Below are 22,112 nucleotides of genomic sequence, written 5' to 3'. Positions count from 1 at the left end.
AAGGCAAAACCGGAGAATGGAAGTGCAATGGGCAAGTCTGGCGCAATGGATGTGATCTTGAGATCAATGCATTTGGGCTGTCATATTTGGGTTGGGCGCTTGGGTAATCGTTGCAATGGGCCGGATCATTCATACGCACATCCACCAGAATCAGATGCCGCTGCATATACCACTCACTTCTTGTCCTCCATTTTGTCAGAGTCGTAAGCTGGCGGCACTGACAAGCCGGCTTCGTACTCCTGCCCAGGCGCAACACCACCCACAATGTTTGTGTCGTCCTTTCCGAGTACCGTCTGAGGCGCGTATTGTCTGTTTCCTTCCTCGCGGCGTTCTGGAGGTACGAAGATATTGAGGCTCTTGGGGATGATGAAGCCGACAAGGACGACTAGGACGATGAGATGGGCGACCATGAAACCGAAGATCTGTAGGGGGTCGCCACGGATGGCGTAGAACGTGGGGTAGGCGAAGCAGAAGATGATCGAGAGCACAGGTGCGGCGAAGTATCGAAGGATGGGTGCCCAGAAGACGGGTAGTCGCCACTGCTTGCCCACACACACGACATAGTTGAGGTCGCGCGCAAGTTGGTGTCCCTATATAGTATTAGCAAGTGAATATGTCACTGGAGAAGGGTATACTTACAGAATAGAGGCCAACCCACCAAACGCGGTTCAAGATCTTGTTACGGCCCCAAAATTTAGGAGCTGGAACTGTGGGATCTTTGGCGACGAGAATTGCAAGGATTGTGCCAATGATGTAGATACCAAAGCCAACACCAGCACCAATCTTGTCGGAAACTGTATGTGCGATGGCGTTGCCGATGATCTGGGCACCAATGTACGAACATTGGTACAGCCAGAAGGATGGTGCGCCAACCTGACCTATGACGTCGACGAAGCGGTAGAACGAAGTAGCGCATACGCACTCAGCCCATACTACGAAGATGAGTGAAATGTTGCTGATCTGTGCGTCAACAGCATTGGTAGCTTCATAACCGAATCCCGTTGAGTAGAACAATGATACCAGGGCCGAGATGACGGTGATGATCGTGGCGATGGTCGAGTGCTTGTACTTCCTTCCCCAGTGAGTGTCGCAGATGGTAGTAATCATAGCATCGAGCAGCGCGTACGATGAACTGATACCGAGTAGGAACAGAGTCAGAAAGAACAGAACAGACCAGAATGGAGCTCCAGGCATTTCCTGGATGGCGCTGGGGAGGGTGTAGAAGCCGAGCGTATATGTTCCGACCGGATCACCAACACCAGGCTGCAGGCCCAAGTAACCGACGACACCGAAGACAGCAAAGGCCGCGAACGACTCAAACAGTGCGTTAGCACTGCAGATCATCATGGCGTCTTGGACAGCATCAGAGAACTTGGAGTTGTACGAGGCGTAGGCAGAGTAATAGCCAAAACCGACACCGGTAGAGTAGAAGACCTGACTAGTTGCAGCTTGCCAAATCTTGCCTGCAGCAAGCTGATCGCCGTTGAACTCCCCAAAGTATAGTTTGATACCTCGGCCAGCGTTGGGCAAAGACGCACCACGGCCGACAAGGATAACGGTCATGATAATGGGCAAGACGATGGTAATGTAGACGACGCGAGCGGTAATGGCGATGCCTTTGTATAAACAGATCCAAACGATGAACCAAGAAAAGAGTACCCAACCGACAAGCTCGCCATCGAGGTTCACACCAGGATATGAGGCATACTGAAGGACTCGACTGCCATCATCGCTGTAGACCGCGGGAATGGCGGGGACTTCGTTGACGACATGACTGAAGTACTCCTGTGGGTTATCTTTCCAGGGGAAGTCGTTTGCGGAACGGAATGAACTGCGGAAGTACACCATGACCCAGGATAGAATGGGAATGTAGTAGATGGCCACAGCGTAACCAACGCAGACCATTCCGAATCCAACGCCGGTAAAGCGTCGATCAAGACCGTTGTAACCGATGACACAGCCGCTGCGGTAGGCCTGTCCAATAGCCACTTCCAGGATAAGCACCGGGATCGCGAGGAGGCAGACAGCCATGAGGTAGGGTATAAACCATTGAATGCCGTTGTTGTTGAAGACCTGGGAAGGGAAACGTAACAAATTTCCGAATCCCATCGCTCCGCCCATGGAAGCAAGTACGTATGGTGTTCGAGAGGGCCATTCCGCGCGACCGTCAGGCGCCACGCGAGGCGGAGGGAACATCGCCCGCACAGCTTTGCGGATGACGTTCATGGTGGGCAAATGGTATCGATGCGCTCAGTGAGACGAGGTGAAGGAGTAAAGTGATATGAGAGGCTGCATGGAGAGGGCAAAGAGACAAGCCCGGTAGAGGTGCAGTGAGAGAACCCAGCCTGGGCACAAGTCTCTCTTCTAATGATGTCGTCGCACACCCCTGCGCTCCTGATCTTAGATCAGAGTCGCGGCGCGCGTCACCACGCAGCCACGGCCAGCGACGACTCGACGCCTCAATGATAACATGTCGCGTGCCAGGGTAGCACTACGGGCATGATACCCGTCTGCAGCTACTGATACCAACATTCAGGCCCGTGGGAGGCGTTTGCGCAGGAACTTGGTAGGTGGAGATGTCCCATGGGTGCGGAGGCGCGCCTTGGCAGCCAAGGTATGTCCGGGTGGAACGGCACCTCCACGTCTTGGAAGGGAGTCATGCTCGGTCTGGTTGGGCTCGCAATGTGCATATCAATGTGGGCGTGAGATAAGAGGGTATTGATATGCAAACATGTCTTTTGCGTCGGTGTCCAGCTGGTCCAACGCCGTGGCGTAGGGTTTTGAGGGTGTCGTCGCGCCTCGTCTCTCGTGCAGAGCGGCCAAGGGAAATCCAGTTCGAGGTCCTGCACAACAGAAGCAACGTTGCACCAGAGGTTTAGCGCCATGTGCCGACTGTTCCTCGTCTCCAAGACTCGGACATGCCGTGATAAGAGCGACAGGCCTTCGAAATGGCAAATGCATGACCGACGAAAGTCCGGCAAGAGATCCGAGAGGTCTTCGTAGTCATGGTGCTAGGTAATCGGAACCGATTGCAGTAGTCGGAGTGGGATGTAACGCGTACGTGATTCGGGCTGACAGTAGCAGAGGGAAGAGTGGCTTGGGCGCTGGTTATACATATCTCCTTGTTGCACGCCCTATTGTCAAAGTTCAAACGCGCCCTGTCAGCCAGCACGCCTACGTCATGCTCTGCGCTAAGCTATCTTTGTCCTTAGCGTGCTGTTCCGCCAACACGCGTCTGCCGTCCAGAACATAACATGAACATTTCACACATCCACGTGTTCTTCGTAATAGCCGCCCATGCACATATCGCCCCTTATTCCATGATAGCAGTAGAATCATCAACACCAGCGAGCAAAAGGACAAATACGCCAAAGTTAGTCCTTGCGCCGACTGCGCGCCATTGCCAATATAGCCCTGCCGATACATACGATACGTTATCCAACACTTCCATACAGGGGATCAATCCTTCGAAAAGACGCATCGCAACACCTCTCAGCACTTATCTAAAGCTACCTGATCCAGCCACTTGGGCCACCCCACTGGCCCTTCACGTGATATCGATCATAAACCCAAGGAAAGAAGTCTTTCTTCAGATGATAGAATGCGCGTCTCGGAACAGCTTGGTCAACACCAAACCATGTATTGAACGTCTCTTTCGGTATACCACCGTATTTGAACTCCGCAAGAAGCACCTTCTTGTCACCGGTCAGAAGCGGACATGAAGTATAGCCATCGTATTCGGACTCTGGCTCCTTGCCATCCATGGTAAGCAGGAGATTCTGTGTGAGAATCGGCGCTTGGGATGTGATTGCAGCTACTGTTTTCGAGGTCGGCAGACTCGCCGCATCGCCGAGCGACCACACGTTGTTGAACTTCTTGTGCCGGAGAGAGTGCTGATCCACGTCTACGAATCCCGCGTCGTTGCCTAACCCGCTCTCTTTCACGAAAGCGTGCGGTACATTTCGGGGCGCAACATGAAGGAAGTCAAAATGTCGCTGTACGGGCTGTTCGCCGTTCGGTCGTTCGAATGTCGCAGTATTCCCATTAATCTCGATGAGGTTATGTTCGAAGAGGCCTGTGACTCCTCTCTCTTCTCGCATTTCGTTCAGTTTGACGCTGTACTTCGGTACGCCAAACATAGTGGGCAGACCAGTCGCGAAAGTCATCTTGATGGTGCTTTTCTCGGGATCGTTGCTGTAGAGGCCTGCTCGTCTCCAGTGATCCATTGCGAGCCACATGATCTTTTGAGGCGCGCCTGCGCATTTCACTAGACCGGAAGGCTGGGTGAAGATGGCCGAGCCCTTCCTGAGACGCTGAATGTTTCGAAATACTTTGTCGCAGTGGTCGTAGCTGTATATGGACGCTACAAGGCTATCAGGGTTGGCCATTGCTTCGCTAAGGCCTTTGACGCTGTTGTAATCGACTTTGATGCCTGGGGCGATGACGAGATGGTCATACTGGACTTTGGCACCGTCTCCCAGCGACAGATAGTTGTCTTGCGGGTAAATGGCCACCACATGGTCATTGTAGAACGTTGTCTCAGATGCGACAAGTTCGCTCATCGGCCTTTTGAATTGCAGTTTGTTGCTCAAGCCGCCGCCAACCAATGTCCAGCCCGGTTGGTAATGATGCCAAGTGCTCGGATCGACAACCGCAATGTCGTCCTTTTTGAAGCGTCGTTTTCGTAACAGTTGATGGCTGACTGCGACACCAGCTGAACCGTTTCCAATGACAACGACCTTGTGATGTTTTGATATACTGGTCGCAGGTGAGACAGTCGCGAGGCCTCGAACAGCTGGCCGACTTTGCGTTGTGAGCGCAGTTCGGAGCGACGTCGATGTGAAGCGATGGCACGACGTATACATTCCGGCCAAGTAGACTGCTATTTCTTAGCTGCTGATGGTCGTGTGGACGTATCGGTTAACGGGAAGTCGAAGAGGCGATATGAACGATCCTTGGTTTCGCTCGAGTAACTGTAGGTCCGTGGTAATGTGATTCCTTGCGATTTTGCGGTTTGTGGATGGTGGACGAAACGACTCTTCAAGAGCTTCGAAAATAGTAAGGGAGTAAATTATTCATTCCAAAGGCCATTGTCATGTCGGCGATCAAAAGCGTTTCGTGTCGGGGATCAAGAGCGAGTCATGTCGGGGTCGTCGTGGGATAAACGCCGAACCCTGCATGGAGGTGGCACCACCTGGGCACAGTCAGCTTCCCGAGATTGATAAATACTTAAGACGAAGCGGAGGAGGTAATGAACAAGTGGACGCTGATACACGGATAATATTAACTATCCCATCCTAGGGCATGAAGAATTTACGCTCATCTAGACGCATCCAGGCGCTTTGGCGATCGCCGAACTCGTCTCACCACACCCCCGAGGTCCGCAATTGGAGGCAACAGCAACGATCGATGGCTCAAATGACTCCTACGACACCTCAATGCATCGCACAAGGAACAGTCAGATTGCCAAATCCACCGAACTATGCGAGCTGGGCAGGCCGCACCGTCACCAACCTGACCAATCCGACTTTACAGATCCCGCGGAAAGCCCGAAACCGATCAAGTTACAGTACTCACACCATAAGGTCCTACGAGCCCGCAATCCACAGCTTGTTTGAAGACAAGACAGGGACATGGCAATACGTGGTAGCAGACGCTTCGTCCAAGAAAGCTGTCATTATCGATCCTGTGCTCGACTATGACGCGCCTACCCAGACAATCAGTTCTCACACAGCTGATGATCTATTGGCCACGATCTTGGAGGGCGGGTACCACATCGAGAGGATACTGGAAACGCACGCACATGCCGATCACTTGACATCAGCTTCTTACCTCCAGCAGCGTCTCTCATCGCGGCAAGGTTTCAAACCACCCATTTGCATCGGAAAACGAATTCGGGAGGTCCAGAAGCGTTTTGCTGTGAGATACGGTATTCCAGCCGTTGAGTACGAAAACGCGTTCGATCATCTTTTTGAAGATGATGAGATGTTCGAGGTTGGGAGTTTGAGGGTGAAGGTCCTTCATCTTCCAGGTCATACCCCAGATCATATCGGTTACCAGGTCGGCAGTAAGTGCTCGCTGTAGCGATCTGTATTTGTACTCAATGCTAACACTACCAAGCCAATGTATTTTGCGGAGATTCGATATTTCACGCTGACATAGGCACAGCACGCTGTGACTTTCCAGGCGGTAGTGCAAAGAGCTTGTATGCTTCGGCACAAAAGCTACTGGAACTACCGGGTGAAACCAAGATTTGGACTGGGCATGACTATCCAGCGTGTCCTCAACGATGCGAGGCCGTGCCTTGGATGACTGTACGGGATCATAAGGAGAAGAATAGGCATCTTGCGAACCATGCGGAGGACGATTTCCGAATCCTGCGAGAAGAACGCGATGCGAGTCTCAACGCGCCGAAATTGCTGCATCCGTCCTTGCAGATAAACATACGCGCTGGTAGACTCCCATTACCGACACCAAGTGGTGAGCTTTTGATGCATCTACCCATCAAGATGAAGGAAGGGTCATGGGAGACGGGGACGGAGCGGCGATGAGCACCTCTGCGCAGGCCTAAGCACTTTGTTGGCGGGGATGACGCTAGACAGTATGTACACGGCACAACGATCCTTTCCAATGGTTCGCGCAGATGAAGCGACTGATGTATGGTTGCACTTTCGACCTAATGGTTGAAGTAGACTTTAAAGGCCAAACCGAGCCTATCATATGCCTAACGAGTTGTTATCAAGACCCACAAGTCCGTACAAATCCTGGAGATCGAAGTCGGGGAAAGCATCGTTATCGATTGATGTGGCTGGAGGAGCCACTATGCTGGACGATGAATCGACGGAGGAACTACGGAATACTGCGGATGCTACCCTCTTTAAGGTGCGTAACACGATTCCAGCAGCCGACCATTGGCGGCTCATAGACTTGAGTACCCCAAGTAACAGCTTGACTCGGTCAGCGTGCTGGTCCAAGCAACGCCGGGGGCTCTTGTCGTGCATCGCGCCGATGGAAAGCTGGACGACGGCAGCAAGAGCTAGTGGGTACACAAACAATGGTGTGTGCTTTTGAGTTGGAGTGCGCAGTGCCGCTAACATAGCTATAGTCTTGGAGGCTTCGATAGCTTTGACGGAGTGAATATGTTGTCGATTGCAGGGACAAAGGAGCTTGGTACAGTTGGCTCCAAGTACGTCTTGGGTTAATAGGTCAGAAGATATGAGATCGCCTCTGGGATAATGCACGAGTATGGTGCTCCATTGGATGATGGTGTGTGCTTGGAACATGAGTTCGTCCAGATCACCAAAGGTGTTTGAGATCTCCGCTTCGCTTTTGGAGCGTGGTAAGTGGTATAAGAATGCAGCAAGCGCATTGTCAACGGCCTGCACCAAATCCCGATCCACCCCATGCTTTCCAGTGATAGTCAGAACTCGTCCGAGAAGACGTACGGCTTCTATGCGGTAGCAGAAGGAAGAAAACACCTTTTCCTCTTCGGCAAAGACGTTGCCGTGAAATTCGGCCATAGTTGCTGGCATAAAGCACATTCCGGCTTCGTAAGTAAAGTCTTCGCATGGTAAAAGAACATCAGCGTTTACTGTGTTGGTTTTGAATGTCGATTTTCGCTGCAATGCCGCGATGCAGCCGTCGATCACGTACAATTCGTACCAGGTTCTCCGCATACTTTCTTCCAGCACAGTCAGATCACCAGCATGCGTCGAAGCAAAGCTCCGCTGGTGCATGCCGAGTCGTAAAGCTAGTTCGATCGTGGAATCAAGCATCTTCTGCCCCTGATCCGTAGCGTTTTCCGCGAACAGGGCGATACTGTTCAGGAGTCCTGCTTGTACCATCTCGGCTGTGTTTCCTTCGCTTTGAGCAAACTCTCGTGCCACGTTCTCGCGCAATTCGTCGAGCGAGACAGCATGTGAATAGCGACCACCGATGAGATGAACTACCGCTTTCAAATAACGAGGGTATCCTTGTTGCCAATACATGCCCCTTGGGAGAAGGATTGGGTGACTCGCGTGGAAGTTCAGATAGTAAAGATTCACCAGTTGCTCATCGTCAGCCCACTCGGCATTCTGATCTGGCGGAGTGGTTGATATCCGACGCTGCAGTAGGGACGAGTTTGGTGGAACGGCTGCATCGTCGAGAGGAAGCCATTGCGCTGCAGAGGACGTACAGGACAGCGCTTGTGCAACAGCGGGTTGCGCGACCGGGCCAGAAGAAACGGGTGGGGTGTGAGACAGTGTCGGCTGCTCATCAGTATCTGCGCGCGTTATACCACGTCGGCGACCTCGTCCAGAACGCTTGTAGGTGCATGCAAAACCACGAGTCTGGCAGCGCCCGCATATAGGTTGGGTTCCGTCGCACTTGAGGTGGGTACGCCGACACTCTAGGCATGCGAGTGAGGCAGGTCGAGCATGATGTCGCGATTCAGAAGAAGGCATCCAATTCGACGGCAATGCCCAGGTGTGATGTGGATTGAGAAGGTTTCCAGGTGCTGCGTGAAAGCGACGCGATTGAAGATGCCGAAGACCCTGGCGACATTTGGACCCCGAAGACGCTAAAAACGCGTAATGAGCTAGCCTTTCTTGGTTGGCGCAGGGGCACCTGCCTTCTAATCATCTCCAGAGCTCAGTCACGCTCTCGCACAGCACAGACGGCCTCGACTCTATCACGACTTTCGAAACATTGTCTCGCTGCGGGTCCTTGAGTTCTTGACCGATGAGTATGAGCGTCTAGATCTCCACATGTGCGACACGTTGCAGATAGCCAGATCACAGCATATTATCTACCAATAATCTCTCCGATGGCAGATTGCCTGCATCGTAGAGCCTGGCTATATCTACCTGTCAGCACAAACGGCATCATCCATATCCTTTCGGCAGTGCGATATTCACCGTAAGACAAAACTTATCGCTGCTTGCTGTACGCCCAGCCGTCTGCCAATGACGAGCGCTGGGTCGCAAGCTGCTTAATCAATACTGCAGCATCGGTATGCGAAATCGTCTTTACAGCGAGGCGCAGGTATTGAGTTCATTGAGCTACCATATACATATGCAGGGCGTAAGTCGACTAGGATACACCCGCATCACCTCTCAGGCATAAGAACACATTTGTCTACGCATGAGATGGGGACTTGCTACTTCCCTCTTCATCGTATTCCCCTCAAAGATCCTCCAGCGTGATGATGTCGAGCAAATTTGCAGAAGCACACATCGGAGAACCTCAAGATATATTCAACGATCATAGCCTGGACCACAACGTGGCGGAGAAGGATGCGACCACAGCGGACGCGCACGACATGCACCGCATGGGAAAGACGCAGGAAACCCGGCGAAACTTCCGTTCTATCACCATTCTAGGATTCTGCATAGTTCTTCTTTCGACTTGGGAGACTATCCTTGCCACATCCGTCTTTGCTCTTGCCAACGGCGGAACAGCAGGGCTTATCTGGGGATACTTCATCGTCATGATTGGGTTCGGCTTCGTTGTTGCTTCGCTGGCTGAAATGGCATCAATGTGGGTACAGCTTAATGACCTCCAATGATAGTTACTCACTTTTAGCAGGGCACCAACGGCTGGCGCACAGTACCACTGGGTATCAGAGTTCGCACCACCAAGCTGCCAGAAGTTTCTCAGCTATCTGGTAGGTTGGCTCGGGGTTCTGGGCTGGCAGACCGGTGTAGCAACCGTTTCGTATCTTTCCGGCAAACAGATCCAGGGCCTCATCATCTTGAACAATACATCATACATCCCGAAGGCGTGGCACGGAACGCTCCTCATCTGGGCTGTCCTGGCCATATGCTTGGGGTTCAACACATACCTCTCTCGCCATCTACCATTAATAGAAGGAGGCGTCGTCATACTGCACGTTGCTGGATTTTTCGCTGTCGTAATTCCACTCTGGGTCATGAGCGATAGAAGCCACTCTTCCAGCGACGTCTTCACGGTCTTTGAGGACAATATGATGTGGGACAATATTCCGCTCGCGGTCATTCTTGGCCTTACGAGCGCTACCAGCTCCTTCGTTGGCGTTGAAGCGGGAGCACACATGGCGGAGGAGGTACGCGATGCTGCCCATGTGATTCCGCGCGCTATGATGTGGACGTGGCTCGGGAACGGGTTGCTCGGCTGGATCATGGCAATCACCTTCTGCTTCTGCGTCACCGATACGGTCTCTGTACTTACGACCCCACTTGGCACGCCTTTCATTCAAGTTTTCGTCGACACGACCAAGTCCGTAGGCGGCGCGACTGCGCTGACGGTTTTAATGTTGGTCGTTGCGATTTTCGCTTGCGTTGCTATTATGGCAACAAGTTCACGCCAGGTATTTGCCTTCGCTCGTGATAATGGCGTCCCATTTGCGCATGTCTTCAGCAAGGTTCGTCAAAAGCCGACTTTGCCATGGCTATTACTTCAAACGAGAACTGACAGCGAGTAGGTATCAACGAAGCGCCAAGTACCGATCAACTCGACCTACATAACGGTTGTTTTCGTCGTAATTCTGTCGTGTATCAACCTTGGCTCCACCGTCGCGTTCATGCAGGTCATTTCACTTGGTGTAGCTTCGATGCTGACCTCATATCTGATCACGATCTCGTGCGTTGCCCTGAAGCGCATAAGAGGCGAGCCGCTCCTGCCGTCCAAGTTCGACCTGGGAAGACTTGGATTACCAATCAACATCATCGCTGTACTTTTCCTGCTGTTTGCTTGGGTCTTCTGCTTCTTCCCTGTTGGGCCTCGACCAACAGTAACAGATATGAACTGGGCGGTCCTGGGATATGGAATTGTCGTTCTCTTTGCTATACTGTACTACATTCTTCGTGGCAGACACGCGTACGTTGGTCCGGTCAAATATGTTCGGATGACATAAGCGAAGTTCGTTCTTGCCCCGAAGACATACACCCAAGCTCATAGTCTCAGCATGGTTATCGCAGATCTGTTGTGGGGAGCTCTGCAAGGGCGTGTATGTGGTGCGTGTACCCATCGACACGGCTTCGGCGTGACACAAATCCGGGCATCACTACTAAAATTCTACTATACGAGAAGCTCATACATGAACGCTGTATCTTATCTTGTCGAAGTGTATACTGCATCGACGATGAATCGCCAGCACCACGACATGCCATCAACTATCTACGTATCACTGCCAGCCCCAACCTCATCGATGTCATCTCACAACGCGCCCTGTATCCTGACAACACCATCATTGTACTAATTGAAAAATCTCAAGCGCAGTCCTGGAGCAGATCCTTCAAGGCGCGAAGTGACTATTGCATTCGGCGGACCACAGGGTAAAGGTCACGCAGGACAGCAAACACACGATAAACATCTTCACAGTTCGCTGGATCGAACGTCACAGTAGTGAGTATCTCGTTAGTAGCTGTAGATCAATTCTCTAAATGCTTGCATCTACACCAGGTATGTTATTACCCTTTCTCACCTTCGCTCTCATAAGCGTATCGGTTGTCTGTGCAGCGCCGGTCCGCCCTTCTCTGTCCATCACGGAGCCGTCAAAAGTTACGGTAATGGCCGCAACCATAAACGCAGGTGCACCATCCGCGCCAAATGGCAATAAAGACCTTCATGCGCGCCAGTGGGAGTGGACACCCTCAGCGCCAGCATGGACCGAACCTGCGTGGACACAACCTGCCTGGTCCGATCCAGCCATCGCACCGGTACCAACGGTCCCACCTTGGACGCTTTCTCCATCATATCCGTACGTCGAAGCTACCGTGCCTGCATCCACGCCGACGTACTCATATGATGAAACCCATCGCCCCGACCCCAACGACGCTAAGACAAACGGCATCATTGCCGGATGCGTCATTGGCGCTCTGATCGGCATACCTATTCTCATATGGATTGTTACCACTGTGCGGCAGTGCTTCCACAGGCGTGCTCTTGCCGCATCTGGAAAGGATGGAATTGATGTCGAAGCCGACGTCGATGTCCAACGCGATTCGCAGGCACTGACCCCTAGCACGCCCCGCACAGCAATTATCAGCGATCTTGCGCGGAGTAACGACAGTTTTATATCGACACCGACTCAAGGTTGTGACATCGTCGATGCGCCGCGTCTAGCTGAATCGCCTGATGATCTGATCTATGGCCCTCGGCGCCCCTCTCCAGTTTATCGAAACAACATTCCTCCTCAGGACACGCATTGGCCGGTTGGGGAGATGGAGCAGGAGTTCACATCGACGCGCAGAGTCTGGTATCGGGAAGTTCAGTAGTTGAGAGTTAGAAGTAATGAATTACCCATTGAGTGCACTCATGCATGATACCGATGGTGTGGTGTAACAAAGCGCAATGGATGATTAGAAACTCTTTTTAGCACTCTTGACGCTTGTTTATAGATCGCAACTTGGAACTGTTGATCTAACACTGGCTCGACCGCACCGTATGAAAACTCCTTGGATTACGAAGGCTTTGATTATCGGCCTCAATCTTACCATCGTCGCAGTCGAGTCCTTGCGGTCCTAGCTCTAGATCGCCTCTTAGACCAGTCAACAAGTATAGCTATCAAAGTCGGGAAAGTCAAGATGTTGAGCAAAGTGATGACCACCACCAGAATATTCCCCACTAACATTATAGGGTCTTGACTGAACTGCTTATCGCCAGTCGAGCGCCAGAAAAGCGACATTACAAGTCCGATCTGCCAGGCAAGGACAGCGTTCCGTATTACCAGCAGAATAATATGGAAATCTTGAACACTTCCATCAACATACCAGTCAGGGTTCTGCATGACGCGTTGAACTTCCTCGCGGATAGACAAGCATGGTAAGTCAAGTATGTAGCGTTCGAAAACATGGAACCAGATGGAGCCGATGCGTGAGTTGACCAGAGCGCAGATGATAGAATTCTCAACGGCAGGGCGATACGGAAGACGGTGATTCCAGTATGGGCATTTGTCCGGCTGTCGTTTCAACCACTCGTACAAGCACTTCTCCCCCACGATGTGGCCACAGGGAGTGATCTGGAGGGGCGAGCAGTCGTCGATGGAGAAGGGCTCGCGGCAGATGTAGCATACGTCGTCTTCTTCAACGGAAGCTGTTCTGTATTTGTAAGCGGGAATTAATGGGACGGCTACGAGTGGCTGAAGGAAGTGCGGCATGGCTTATGTCGGGAACGTTTTGTTGACTGTGGTTTGTAGTGATTGTTTCTGCGAGAAGTCGGTCGTAACGCGAGTTATACTAGAGGCGAAATGTCGGTGGAAAGAGCCTTCGCTGGCTTCGACTGCAATCTGTATTTTCCGGTGAAATGACTGAGCGTCACCCTGTGCGAGCACACATAGCTGAAGTACTCTAAACAAATCTGTCAGTGAAAGGTGTCGGGAGAAGTTAGTCTGCGACCAGATCAAGGGACAGCGCGGAATTCGAAGAGCAAGACACGACTGAGCGTGTATGTCATTCAATTGATGAAAATCAATGTGGCTCGTTCATGACTCGTATCCAGGGTATAAGCCTCCCATGCCCAATGACCGAACGCCCAGTATGCCCAAATCACAACGTGTACAGACATAAGCCAATGAAAACCCCATAACCTTCGCCGTCATTATCGCATTATTTTGTGATGATCTCACAGCTCAGGCTTCGCCTTGTCCTCCTTGATGTCATCTTTCTCGACCACGACAAAGTCATCGTCGGTGTCGGTGGTCTTCTGCTTCTTCGGAGATGGCTGTTGAGCATCGTCGGTATCTTTAGGGTCGGCTGTCGGGGCGTCTGGAAGTTGCGATGCGAGTTCGGAGGGTTCGGTGGACTGTTCCTCTTGCGCTTTGGGGTCGGAGTCGACTGGTGGGAAGTAGTCACTAGGTAGTCGTTAGTGTATGGAGTGAGACTGATGACGCCTGAGACTTACGGGATGTTCTTGAAGTAAGCGTCCTCATCTTTCTGGAGGAAATTGCAGAATATGACGCGGTCAAGCCTGTCCGCCTTGCCGTCCTCTTCAAGGAACTTGCGCACCGTCTCGAGCGCGACTGTGCTGGCCTCACCACTGGGGTAGCCGTAGACGCCAGTGCTCAAGGCTGAGAATGCGATGCTCTTGCAGCCGTTCTCGACTGCTAGCTCCAGGCTCGTGCGGTAGCAGCCTGATAATAGTTCTGCTGAGCGCGAGCCCTCCTTCCAGTATATCGGTCCAACGGCGTGGATGACCTTCTTGCTAGGCAGTTCGTAGCCATCTGTGATCTTGGCACTGCCTGTCTGGCAACCGTCCAGCGTCTCGCACTCTTCTAATAAGCCGGGCCCGGCTGCGCGATGGATCGCCCCGTCCACGCCTCCACCACCCAGAAGTGACGTATTCGCGGCGTTGACGATGGCATCGATGGCTAGCGTTGTGATGTCTTGTCGAATGACGCTGATCTTGTCGTTGAGGGTAGCAGACGCGTTGTATGTGGACTGGGTCTTGTCGTCGCTTGGCACGATCTTCTTTAGCTTGTAGAGCAAGGTGAGGGTTGGGATCTCGTCGAGAGACAGTGTGTCGGCCATTTTGGGTGACGCGCTTCGGGATCGGGATGACAAAGGTCTTGCGAGATAATATGCGCTCGTCATGAGTGGTCGGAGTGGTCGTAATGCGCGTGTGGCAGGTGTTATTAGCATCGAGGGAAGCGCCGTGGGAGAGTACCTGGAGAGCTGGCGGGCGCGGCAGGAGCTTGGGCCTAGGCCCCTCCCGCACCTGCTGCCCCGCTTACTAACTAGCCTTTCCGCTTTAGTGCAAAACACGTGCAGCACTTGCGATCCTGTCGGATTTGCCATCTTTCACCACGACCCTTGACATCGAGGCTGCACCACAGCATACTATGACCACGACTTTTTTCCTGATATCGCGGCCACGAAAACGACACGTACATCTGATGGACATTAGGGCCAACACAGTTTACACATCAACATTGATTGCTAGGGATTGCGGCTGATGTCTATCTTGTCGATGTTTCTTCCCGCACATCGTTTGTACAATAAGTTCCGCTTTGTCTCTGGACATGCGCCAATGAACGAGTGCAAACGACATTGTGAAGAGATGATTACATATAGCTCTAAAGTGAATGCTTCAATCCAGTCACTGGACAGCCAAGCCTCCACACCATAATGTCCGTCAGGCCGCAAACATTCTTCCGAGATCTTTTGTGGAGACTGAATTACAACATTCGAGCCGACGTCTCCGTCGCCCCAGACGATGTGTGTATCATCTGCCGAGAGCCATACAACACTTCGATCCTACCCTCCGCCCAAGGCTGTCGCCCAATCCAGCTGCTTCCCTGCATGCACATCGTCGGTGATGCGTGTTTTTCAGAGTGGGCCAAACGACAACCCGAGAAATGCATCTATTGGACTCACAAACTTCGATTTGTTCGACGAGACCCCACCAAACACGAGCTTTGTTGCATACGCTTGTTGGGCGCGATCACAAACAGCGGATGGTTCATATGCAGGGAGCGTGTACTCCTTCATAAGTGGACCTTCGTTCGGGAGTCGCGATCGCTCAGGCCATGGGCTCTCCGCAACTTGGCCGCTCTTCTGTCTACATACTACATACTGGACTTGATATACGCCGGCGTTCAAGTGCTTTGGGTTCACTTCCTATTCAAGTTGACCGTGTTGGCTAGTCGGCTAGTGGTGACTATTGACAAGTCTCAGTTCTCATATGATCTACTTAAGCGAGATCTATGGACTGTGAACTACTTGAACGGGGCTGCACTTCAGTTGCTGCTATACTGGATGATCCTTAACACAACAGCTTTCTTCGCTGTGCTGTTTAGTATACTGTTTGTCAGTAAAAGTAATAAGGCGTGGGCTAGGAATTGATTCGCGTAGCTTGCACGCCCCGACTCCCGGGCACCGTCAGCAGAGATATGGGTCAACCAGCAGTACCTGGCCCGGGCACGCTACTTGGTGTTTAATCACTCCTACAATCAGCATGGCATTGAATTGTACTGTAATCCTAATCCAAAGACTTCTTCTCGTAATCTCGAACGTTCTTGGTGTCTGGTGTGTAGTGTTGCGGTATACGCATGGCTTGGACACATCTTCTTACTAGAGAATTATCCCAATCGTCCTAGAGATTGCGAGATACCTTCCATGTCCGGATTCGACGCGATTAATGGGAATCCAAGAAGCGACGCTCCTTTCTTGTCTCAACTCTCAAGGCCTCCAACCACCTGAGCAAGGCCTCTCCATTCGCAATCTTGCCATGCGACGGGATTGTGTTAGAGGATTTCGACATCTTCGAAAATTACCAGTCAGATTCGAAAGCCGCACTCACGGCTTCGCCACTTTGTATGCGATGTCGCACGCTTCTCATTGGGATGACAAACATCGCCTTTGCGAGACGTCAGATACCTTGTCGGCCGCGGTCTTACCCTAGCGTAGTCCAAGTCAACATGCCAATACTCTTGTGAGGTGTAGAGCATGATATAGCCAGCCAAACACGTTCATGCTGCTGACAGTAGCGAGCTAAGCGACTTGCCGCCGTGCCCAGGTGCGATGGACCGTCCCGCAATTTTATCGTATACGGCGGCTTCGTCATCTTGTGCATGTCAAGAAAGACCATGCCAGGGCTTGGTATCTTGGGGCGGAAATATTCATCCTGCCACGTGCCAGCGGAGCGCGAGCATGCCCGGGTGTGGTATGATACTGTGCAGCTGTGTTGTGGGATTCGGCTGTTGTCCGTGGAAACGGATGTTGCATACCGCGATTATACGGTTCGATCTTACGAGCAGGCCGTTTTCAGACAGCAAACATACTTACTACCCAAGTTGTTCCATGGTAGTCTGGTTGAGGTGAAGGTACTAGGTTACTCGATGCAAGGTCGAAAAAGGTATGGATGTCCGCCACGGGCATAGATTTTCCCCCGATCCACTTTACCCCGCACACGCTACCGGCGTCCACTGTTCTGTCAAGCTTCACCATCCATACCGTCGATAACGGTTGGCCGCCAAGTGCCTTGTGTGCATCCTCCATGCGGCTCTCTGCCTATAAAATTCCTCGACCCCAGATGCCAACCATAGGGTAAGGCTTGACCTTGTCGACTGCCAAGTGGACCCTTCCCCAGATTCGCTACCATGATCCGAGAGATAGCTTGGAACAGCAACTGTTGCGGTAAAAATGGGACGATGCTAGTCCTCGTGCAGTTTCCCCGCGGGGTATGACTGTAGTGATGGCGAGGTAGCATCATGAAGGATGGCTCGGCAATGAAGGCCTGCAAAGCGAGGCAGCGGGCATAAGAGGACACACACCCTTCGCTCGGAATGCTCATAATCGGGCTAGAAACCATACTCTGTCAATCAATCTTACGATCAAATTCACTAAACCTTAAACCAACATATGGGTTGCTTTAACACTCATGCATCCGGTACTCTGGACCCGCCAGAGGTCCGCAACTGGCGGATCCACCTCATCGCACTCATCGCCTCGATGTCTGCGCTAGCTAGTAAGTACGATTGAATCAGTCTGAGTGTAAAAGCTAATGTCGAAACAGTGGGTTACGATACAGCCGTTATTGGCGGGACTATGGCCCTCGAGTCCTTCATTCGTGACTTCGGCATGAACGACATCGCAAAGAGCAATCGCGACACAATTCAAGGCAACATCGTTTCTACTTTCCAGGTAAGTTTCAAGAAACGAGCTGTTGCCAAGTCGTCCCGGACTGACAATGAGTAGGCGGGATGCTTCTTCGGAGCGCTTATCGCTTTCCCCTTCGCGGAACGCATTGGTCGAAAAAAGACTATGATATTTGCATCTGCGGTATTCCTGCTTGGCGGCACACTCATGACTGCCTCTCAAGGTAGTCTTAACATGATCTATGGTGGTCGAGCCGTAGCAGGTCTAGGCATTGGCGCCTCAAGTATGGTCGTGCCTGTTTACATCTCTGAAACAGCTCCACCTTCCATCCGTGGCAGGTTGGTCGGTATTTTCGAAATCGCTTCGCAAGGTGGAGGTATGCTGGGCTTCTGGATCAACTATGCTTGTGATCAGACCATTAGCGTCGAAGGCCAGACGCAATGGATCGTTCCCCTTGCGATCCAGCTCATCCCTGGTCTGCTCTTGCTTCTCGGTGTCGCATGGTGCCCTGAGTCGCCTCGATACCTCGCAAAGAAGGACAACTTCGAAGGCGCAGAACGCATCTTGTGTAAGATTAGGTGCCTCGACGAGTCACATGCGTACATCCAGCACGAAATGAGCGAGATCCGCGCCCAAGTCGAACGGCGTAGCGCCAATCGACAGAGCAAGAAGCAACAGTTCATGAAGCTATTCCAGAAGGGTGTGCGTAACCGCATGGCCATTGGCCTTGCGCTCATGTTTCTGCAGTCCTTCACTGGTGTAAGTATATACCATCTGCACGGCACGATAGAGGCTAATTTGTCAGGTCAACATCATCACTTACTATGCACCTCGCATCTTCGAAACACTTGGTATCTCTGGAACGTCGCTGAAACTCTTCTCCACTGGGTTCTACGGTATCGCAAAGACACTCGGCATGTTCACCTTTACCTTCATCGTTGTCGAGAAGGTTGGTCGTCGCAAGGGCCTTATCTGGGGAGCTGCACTCGGTTGCATACCCATGTGGTACATCGGCGGTTATGTCATGAAGGCTGATCCAGCTGGAGCTGCTTTGAGAGGCGATGTCACACGCAACGGCTGGGGCTACCTCGCTATGGTCTGCGTTTACATCAACGCCTTCATCATCTGCGCTACGTGGCAGGGGATCACGTGGACTTACGCTTCCGAGATCTTCCCACTCGACATCCGTATGCTGTGCGTTTCGCTCACGACTGCGGATACTTGGCTGGGTTCCTTCATCATTGCCCGCAGTACCCCATACATGATCTCAGATCTAGGTTATGGGGCTTACTTCTTCTTCGCCACCATCTTAGTCGCAATGGGTATCTGGAGTTTCTTCTTTGTACCCGAGACAAAAGGTATCAGTCTTGAGGAGATGGACGCCCTCTTCCTAAGGCCGATGCACCAGGCTGTTTGGGCGCAGCTTCGCGGCAAGCCGATATTGACCGAGGAAGAAGTCGTTGCAAGGAATAAGGGTATGGAACATGAGAAGGACATTGGTGTTGAGACGATTGAAACAGTAAAGAGATAAGACGAATGAAGGCGACGAGGGGGCGCGATCGATGATGGCCGACAACTCGGCGTCATTCCCTCTTGTCGCCAAAGAAGGCGGACGGACGCGCTTGGACCTTTTCCAACCCTGGAAGGTTCACGCGGCATTCAATCAACAACTCCGTCTTCATACTCTTGAACCCTTCTCAGCGCTTGTGACATATGATGCACTGGTTTTCTGATACTGACTCTCCCATTGTTCGCCTGCATCGATGCTGCAATACTAAGTCAAGATGCCTAGTCCTCCAGCCACCCGCGTAGGGGATCGTTGCTTACCTAGGCAATCATGGCTTGGCACCGATCGCAAACCCTCTTAACGGGAAGCTGGCCTCCTGCATTTTCGCTTTGGCAACCCAACCATACAAATTAGAACAGACCGGACACCATCTCTTACGACGTATATCGCATGTTAAATGACTGTGCGGCATCGACACCAGAGCTGCAAGCGATCCCATCGCCCCGGTAGAACACGACGAGCTCTGGCGGCAAGCCTAACCTCCCCGCACTCAGTAGCGAGGCTTCCTACGCGACAGTACGGTCAACGAGATCACTGTGAGACGGACGACATGCGGAGAAGTCATCGATTTGAGTGTCTGATAGCCACGGTCGCGTCAGTACCCCCGATGACGGTCGATGCCTGTAACTCTTGCCGAGGTACCCGAGTGCGATGATTGGCTGAACGAACGGTGATCTGCGGCGAAAGGGGAGCTTGTGCAGTGCCGAGGCATCGTCAACGAGCTGATTGGTGGTCGGACTATAAGAGGAACTCACCGGAAGCGATTTGTAGACCGCATCCAGATCTGTTGCAGGGGAAATGGACTCTTGCATCTGGTCGCACGCGCTATTTGTCGATCATCTGGAGCCACGACTCCGGATGCTGGGGCATAGGCTGTCGTTCTCGCTTTCGCTTGAGTCGTGGGCCGTTCTTCCTTCCACGATCATAGGCTACATCATGCTTCCGAAGATGCTTAAACCCTGGAGTAGCCTCGACTACCGCTCAGGCTAAACAAAGACCGACGATGATCTGCATACAACACCGACACAATATACACTACCGACATCGTGCTGACAGACTAGCATCCAATTCAGATCGCCCTAGCGTGCTGTCATCTTGACTTATAACAGTTGTTTCCCGACATGGAAGTAGATGATCCAAGAGTCTTGTGTGACTTCCAACTCTACACTCTCAATCATCCCCTACCTCCACGATGGCGTTTCACATCGCTTCGTCCGTGAGCAAAGCGCTTTTACTATGCTCTTTCGCGTCAAGAGTCCTGTCAGCGCCCGTTGAAAACGGGCCAACGGTCACGCTTGCCTCTGGTGTCATCATAGGAACCACGACCAAGCCCTCGAACCAGCCATCATTGACTGCCTCAGCGAACGCCTATCTGGGAGTTCCTTTTGCTAAATCGCCTCCTCTTCGATTCGCGCCACCAGAAGCAGCGGCACCATGGACTAGTCCTCTACAGGCTCAGACGATCAAACCAGCATGTATTCAGCAGTTCTCTGGCACTGGCGATATCCGTGCACGGACTATGGAGTACTTCAACAACCCTACCTCTTCACCGCCGGCGGAGAGTGAAGATTGTTTGTACCTCAATGTCTACACACCGCCAGGTGTGACATCTTCAAGCAAGAAGGCCGTTATGTTCTGGCTGTTCGGAGTATGCATCCACTTTCCTTTTGCGGAAACTGACAGTATGCTGACATATGTAGGGTAACTTAGCTTTCGGAACTGGCGGACTGGGATTCTACGACGGAAGCTCTCTAGCGATCAACGAAGATGTCGTCGTAGTCACCATCAACTATCGCACGAACAGTGAGTGTCTCTGTCATTCCAAGTCCAGATGTTCTGTGACTAACATGCCAAACTTAGTCTTCGGCTTCTCAAACTCGCCGGAAATACCCTTTGGCTCCCAAAACGCTGGCTTTTTAGACCAGCGATTCGCATTGCAATGGGTACAAGACAACATTGCGCAATTTGGCGGCGATCCTTCTCGCGTGATGATCTTCGGTGAATCCGCAGGCGGCGAATCGGTCAAGCAGTTGCTGGCCAACCCACCCAGCCCACTTCCATTCTCGTCAGCTATCCTTGAGTCTCAGAATGCGGTACTTCCCGGAAACGGCCTAGTCAACTACAAGCAGGTCTTGCTGCATTTTGGCTGCACAGACATTGCTTGCCTTCGCAAGGTATCCGCCGAGGACATCAAAGCATATATCGAGCCGAACTCGCTCGCATTCCCACCTGTCAACAACGATGGCACCTCTGTTCCCGACGTTAGACTCAGCATCTCCACCGGGAAGTTCGCCAACGTACCAACGATGCTAGGGACGAATTTGAACGAAGCACGTGCCTTCCTGGCAGTAGCCGGTGTAACGGACGGTAAAACCGCCGTGAACAACTTCTTCAGCCAGTACAACATCACATCCCAAGCCGTTCGTGACTCCATAATTGCGGCATATGCTGCACAGGGTATCACAGATTTCTACGAACTAGCCGATCGTCTCGGCACAGATTTAGTCTTCACATGTACGACAGCCAGGCTAGCGAACTACCTCGCCATTTCTGGTCGCACAACCTATCGATACCAGTTCACGCCCGTATTTCCTTCGGTCGCCCTTTTCCCCAACCCAGGCGCCTACCACACTGCTGAGATCCCTGAGGTCTTTGGCACGTATCCGCTTTCAAGCGAATTCGGCACTGCGACGCAGCAGCAGATTCAACTCAGTGCTTTCATGCAGAAGACTTGGGCAAACTTTGCGAAGAACCCCGCTGGTGGCGTTGGATGGCCCAAGGTGGGTAGTGCGCTTGGCAAGGAGTTGGGTGTGTTGGGCAAAGACGGAAGTAGTGGCGTGACTATTCGGCCACTGATCGAGGCAGACTATGCTTGCCCACTATACGCAGGCGTTGAAGATCTTCTGGGCTTGTCTTTCAAGTAAAGCATGGTGTTGCGCCTAGAAACCAGCTCTGTAGAGCACAATGGAAAGTTATTCGTGCTTAACGTG

The 22,112-nt window shown here is 52.2% G+C and overlaps 8 protein-coding genes across 8 annotated transcripts; 4 read left to right on the top strand and 4 right to left on the bottom strand.

Moving 5' to 3' along the window:
• Nucleotides 1-173: 173 nt before the first annotated feature.
• J4E78_008312 (uncharacterized protein) lies at nucleotides 174-2,226 on the bottom strand (the record flags this gene model as incomplete). Its single annotated transcript, XM_049368914.1, has 2 exons — nucleotides 174-590; nucleotides 640-2,226. 2 exons carry the CDS (start codon nucleotides 2,224-2,226, stop codon nucleotides 174-176), a joined length of 2,004 nt encoding a protein of 667 aa, XP_049219358.1.
• Nucleotides 2,227-3,509: 1,283 nt separating this feature from the next.
• Nucleotides 3,510-4,865, bottom strand: J4E78_008311 (uncharacterized protein; the record flags this gene model as incomplete). Its single annotated transcript, XM_049368913.1, has 1 exon — nucleotides 3,510-4,865. The coding sequence occupies one exon, from the start codon at nucleotides 4,863-4,865 to the stop codon at nucleotides 3,510-3,512; it is 1,356 nt and encodes a 451-aa protein (XP_049219357.1).
• Nucleotides 4,866-5,409: 544 nt separating this feature from the next.
• J4E78_008310 (uncharacterized protein) lies at nucleotides 5,410-6,084 on the top strand (the record flags this gene model as incomplete). The annotated part of the gene is made up of 1 exon (XM_049368912.1): nucleotides 5,410-6,084. One exon carries the CDS (start codon nucleotides 5,410-5,412, stop codon nucleotides 6,082-6,084), a length of 675 nt encoding a protein of 224 aa, XP_049219356.1.
• A 632-nt stretch (nucleotides 6,085-6,716) lies between these two features.
• On the bottom strand, nucleotides 6,717-8,074 carry J4E78_008309 (uncharacterized protein; the record flags this gene model as incomplete). Its single annotated transcript, XM_049368911.1, has 3 exons — nucleotides 6,717-7,591; nucleotides 7,679-7,945; nucleotides 8,068-8,074. The coding sequence occupies 3 exons, from the start codon at nucleotides 8,072-8,074 to the stop codon at nucleotides 6,717-6,719; spliced, it is 1,149 nt and encodes a 382-aa protein (XP_049219355.1).
• A 1,113-nt stretch (nucleotides 8,075-9,187) lies between these two features.
• J4E78_008308 (uncharacterized protein) lies at nucleotides 9,188-10,873 on the top strand (the record flags this gene model as incomplete). The annotated part of the gene is made up of 3 exons (XM_049368910.1): nucleotides 9,188-9,519; nucleotides 9,568-10,381; nucleotides 10,442-10,873. The coding sequence occupies 3 exons, from the start codon at nucleotides 9,188-9,190 to the stop codon at nucleotides 10,871-10,873; spliced, it is 1,578 nt and encodes a 525-aa protein (XP_049219354.1).
• A 2,708-nt stretch (nucleotides 10,874-13,581) lies between these two features.
• Nucleotides 13,582-14,486, bottom strand: J4E78_008307 (uncharacterized protein; the record flags this gene model as incomplete). Its single annotated transcript, XM_049368909.1, has 2 exons — nucleotides 13,582-13,810; nucleotides 13,861-14,486. 2 exons carry the CDS (start codon nucleotides 14,484-14,486, stop codon nucleotides 13,582-13,584), a joined length of 855 nt encoding a protein of 284 aa, XP_049219353.1.
• A 2,832-nt stretch (nucleotides 14,487-17,318) lies between these two features.
• J4E78_008306 (uncharacterized protein) lies at nucleotides 17,319-19,086 on the top strand (the record flags this gene model as incomplete). The annotated part of the gene is made up of 4 exons (XM_049368908.1): nucleotides 17,319-17,424; nucleotides 17,473-17,600; nucleotides 17,655-18,314; nucleotides 18,361-19,086. The coding sequence occupies 4 exons, from the start codon at nucleotides 17,319-17,321 to the stop codon at nucleotides 19,084-19,086; spliced, it is 1,620 nt and encodes a 539-aa protein (XP_049219352.1).
• Nucleotides 19,087-20,314: 1,228 nt separating this feature from the next.
• J4E78_008305 (uncharacterized protein) lies at nucleotides 20,315-22,046 on the top strand (the record flags this gene model as incomplete). The annotated part of the gene is made up of 3 exons (XM_049368907.1): nucleotides 20,315-20,770; nucleotides 20,823-20,925; nucleotides 20,983-22,046. 3 exons carry the CDS (start codon nucleotides 20,315-20,317, stop codon nucleotides 22,044-22,046), a joined length of 1,623 nt encoding a protein of 540 aa, XP_049219351.1.
• Between the last annotated feature and the right edge of the window lie 66 nt (nucleotides 22,047-22,112).

This window comes from Alternaria triticimaculans (genome assembly GCF_023758025.1).
Source record: "Alternaria triticimaculans strain BMP 0046 chromosome Unknown scaffold_14, whole genome shotgun sequence".
NCBI classification, from domain to species: Eukaryota; Fungi; Ascomycota; class Dothideomycetes; order Pleosporales; family Pleosporaceae; genus Alternaria; species Alternaria triticimaculans.
Note: the sequence above shows the minus strand (reverse complement) of the source record. Positions and strands in the feature narration are given on the sequence as shown.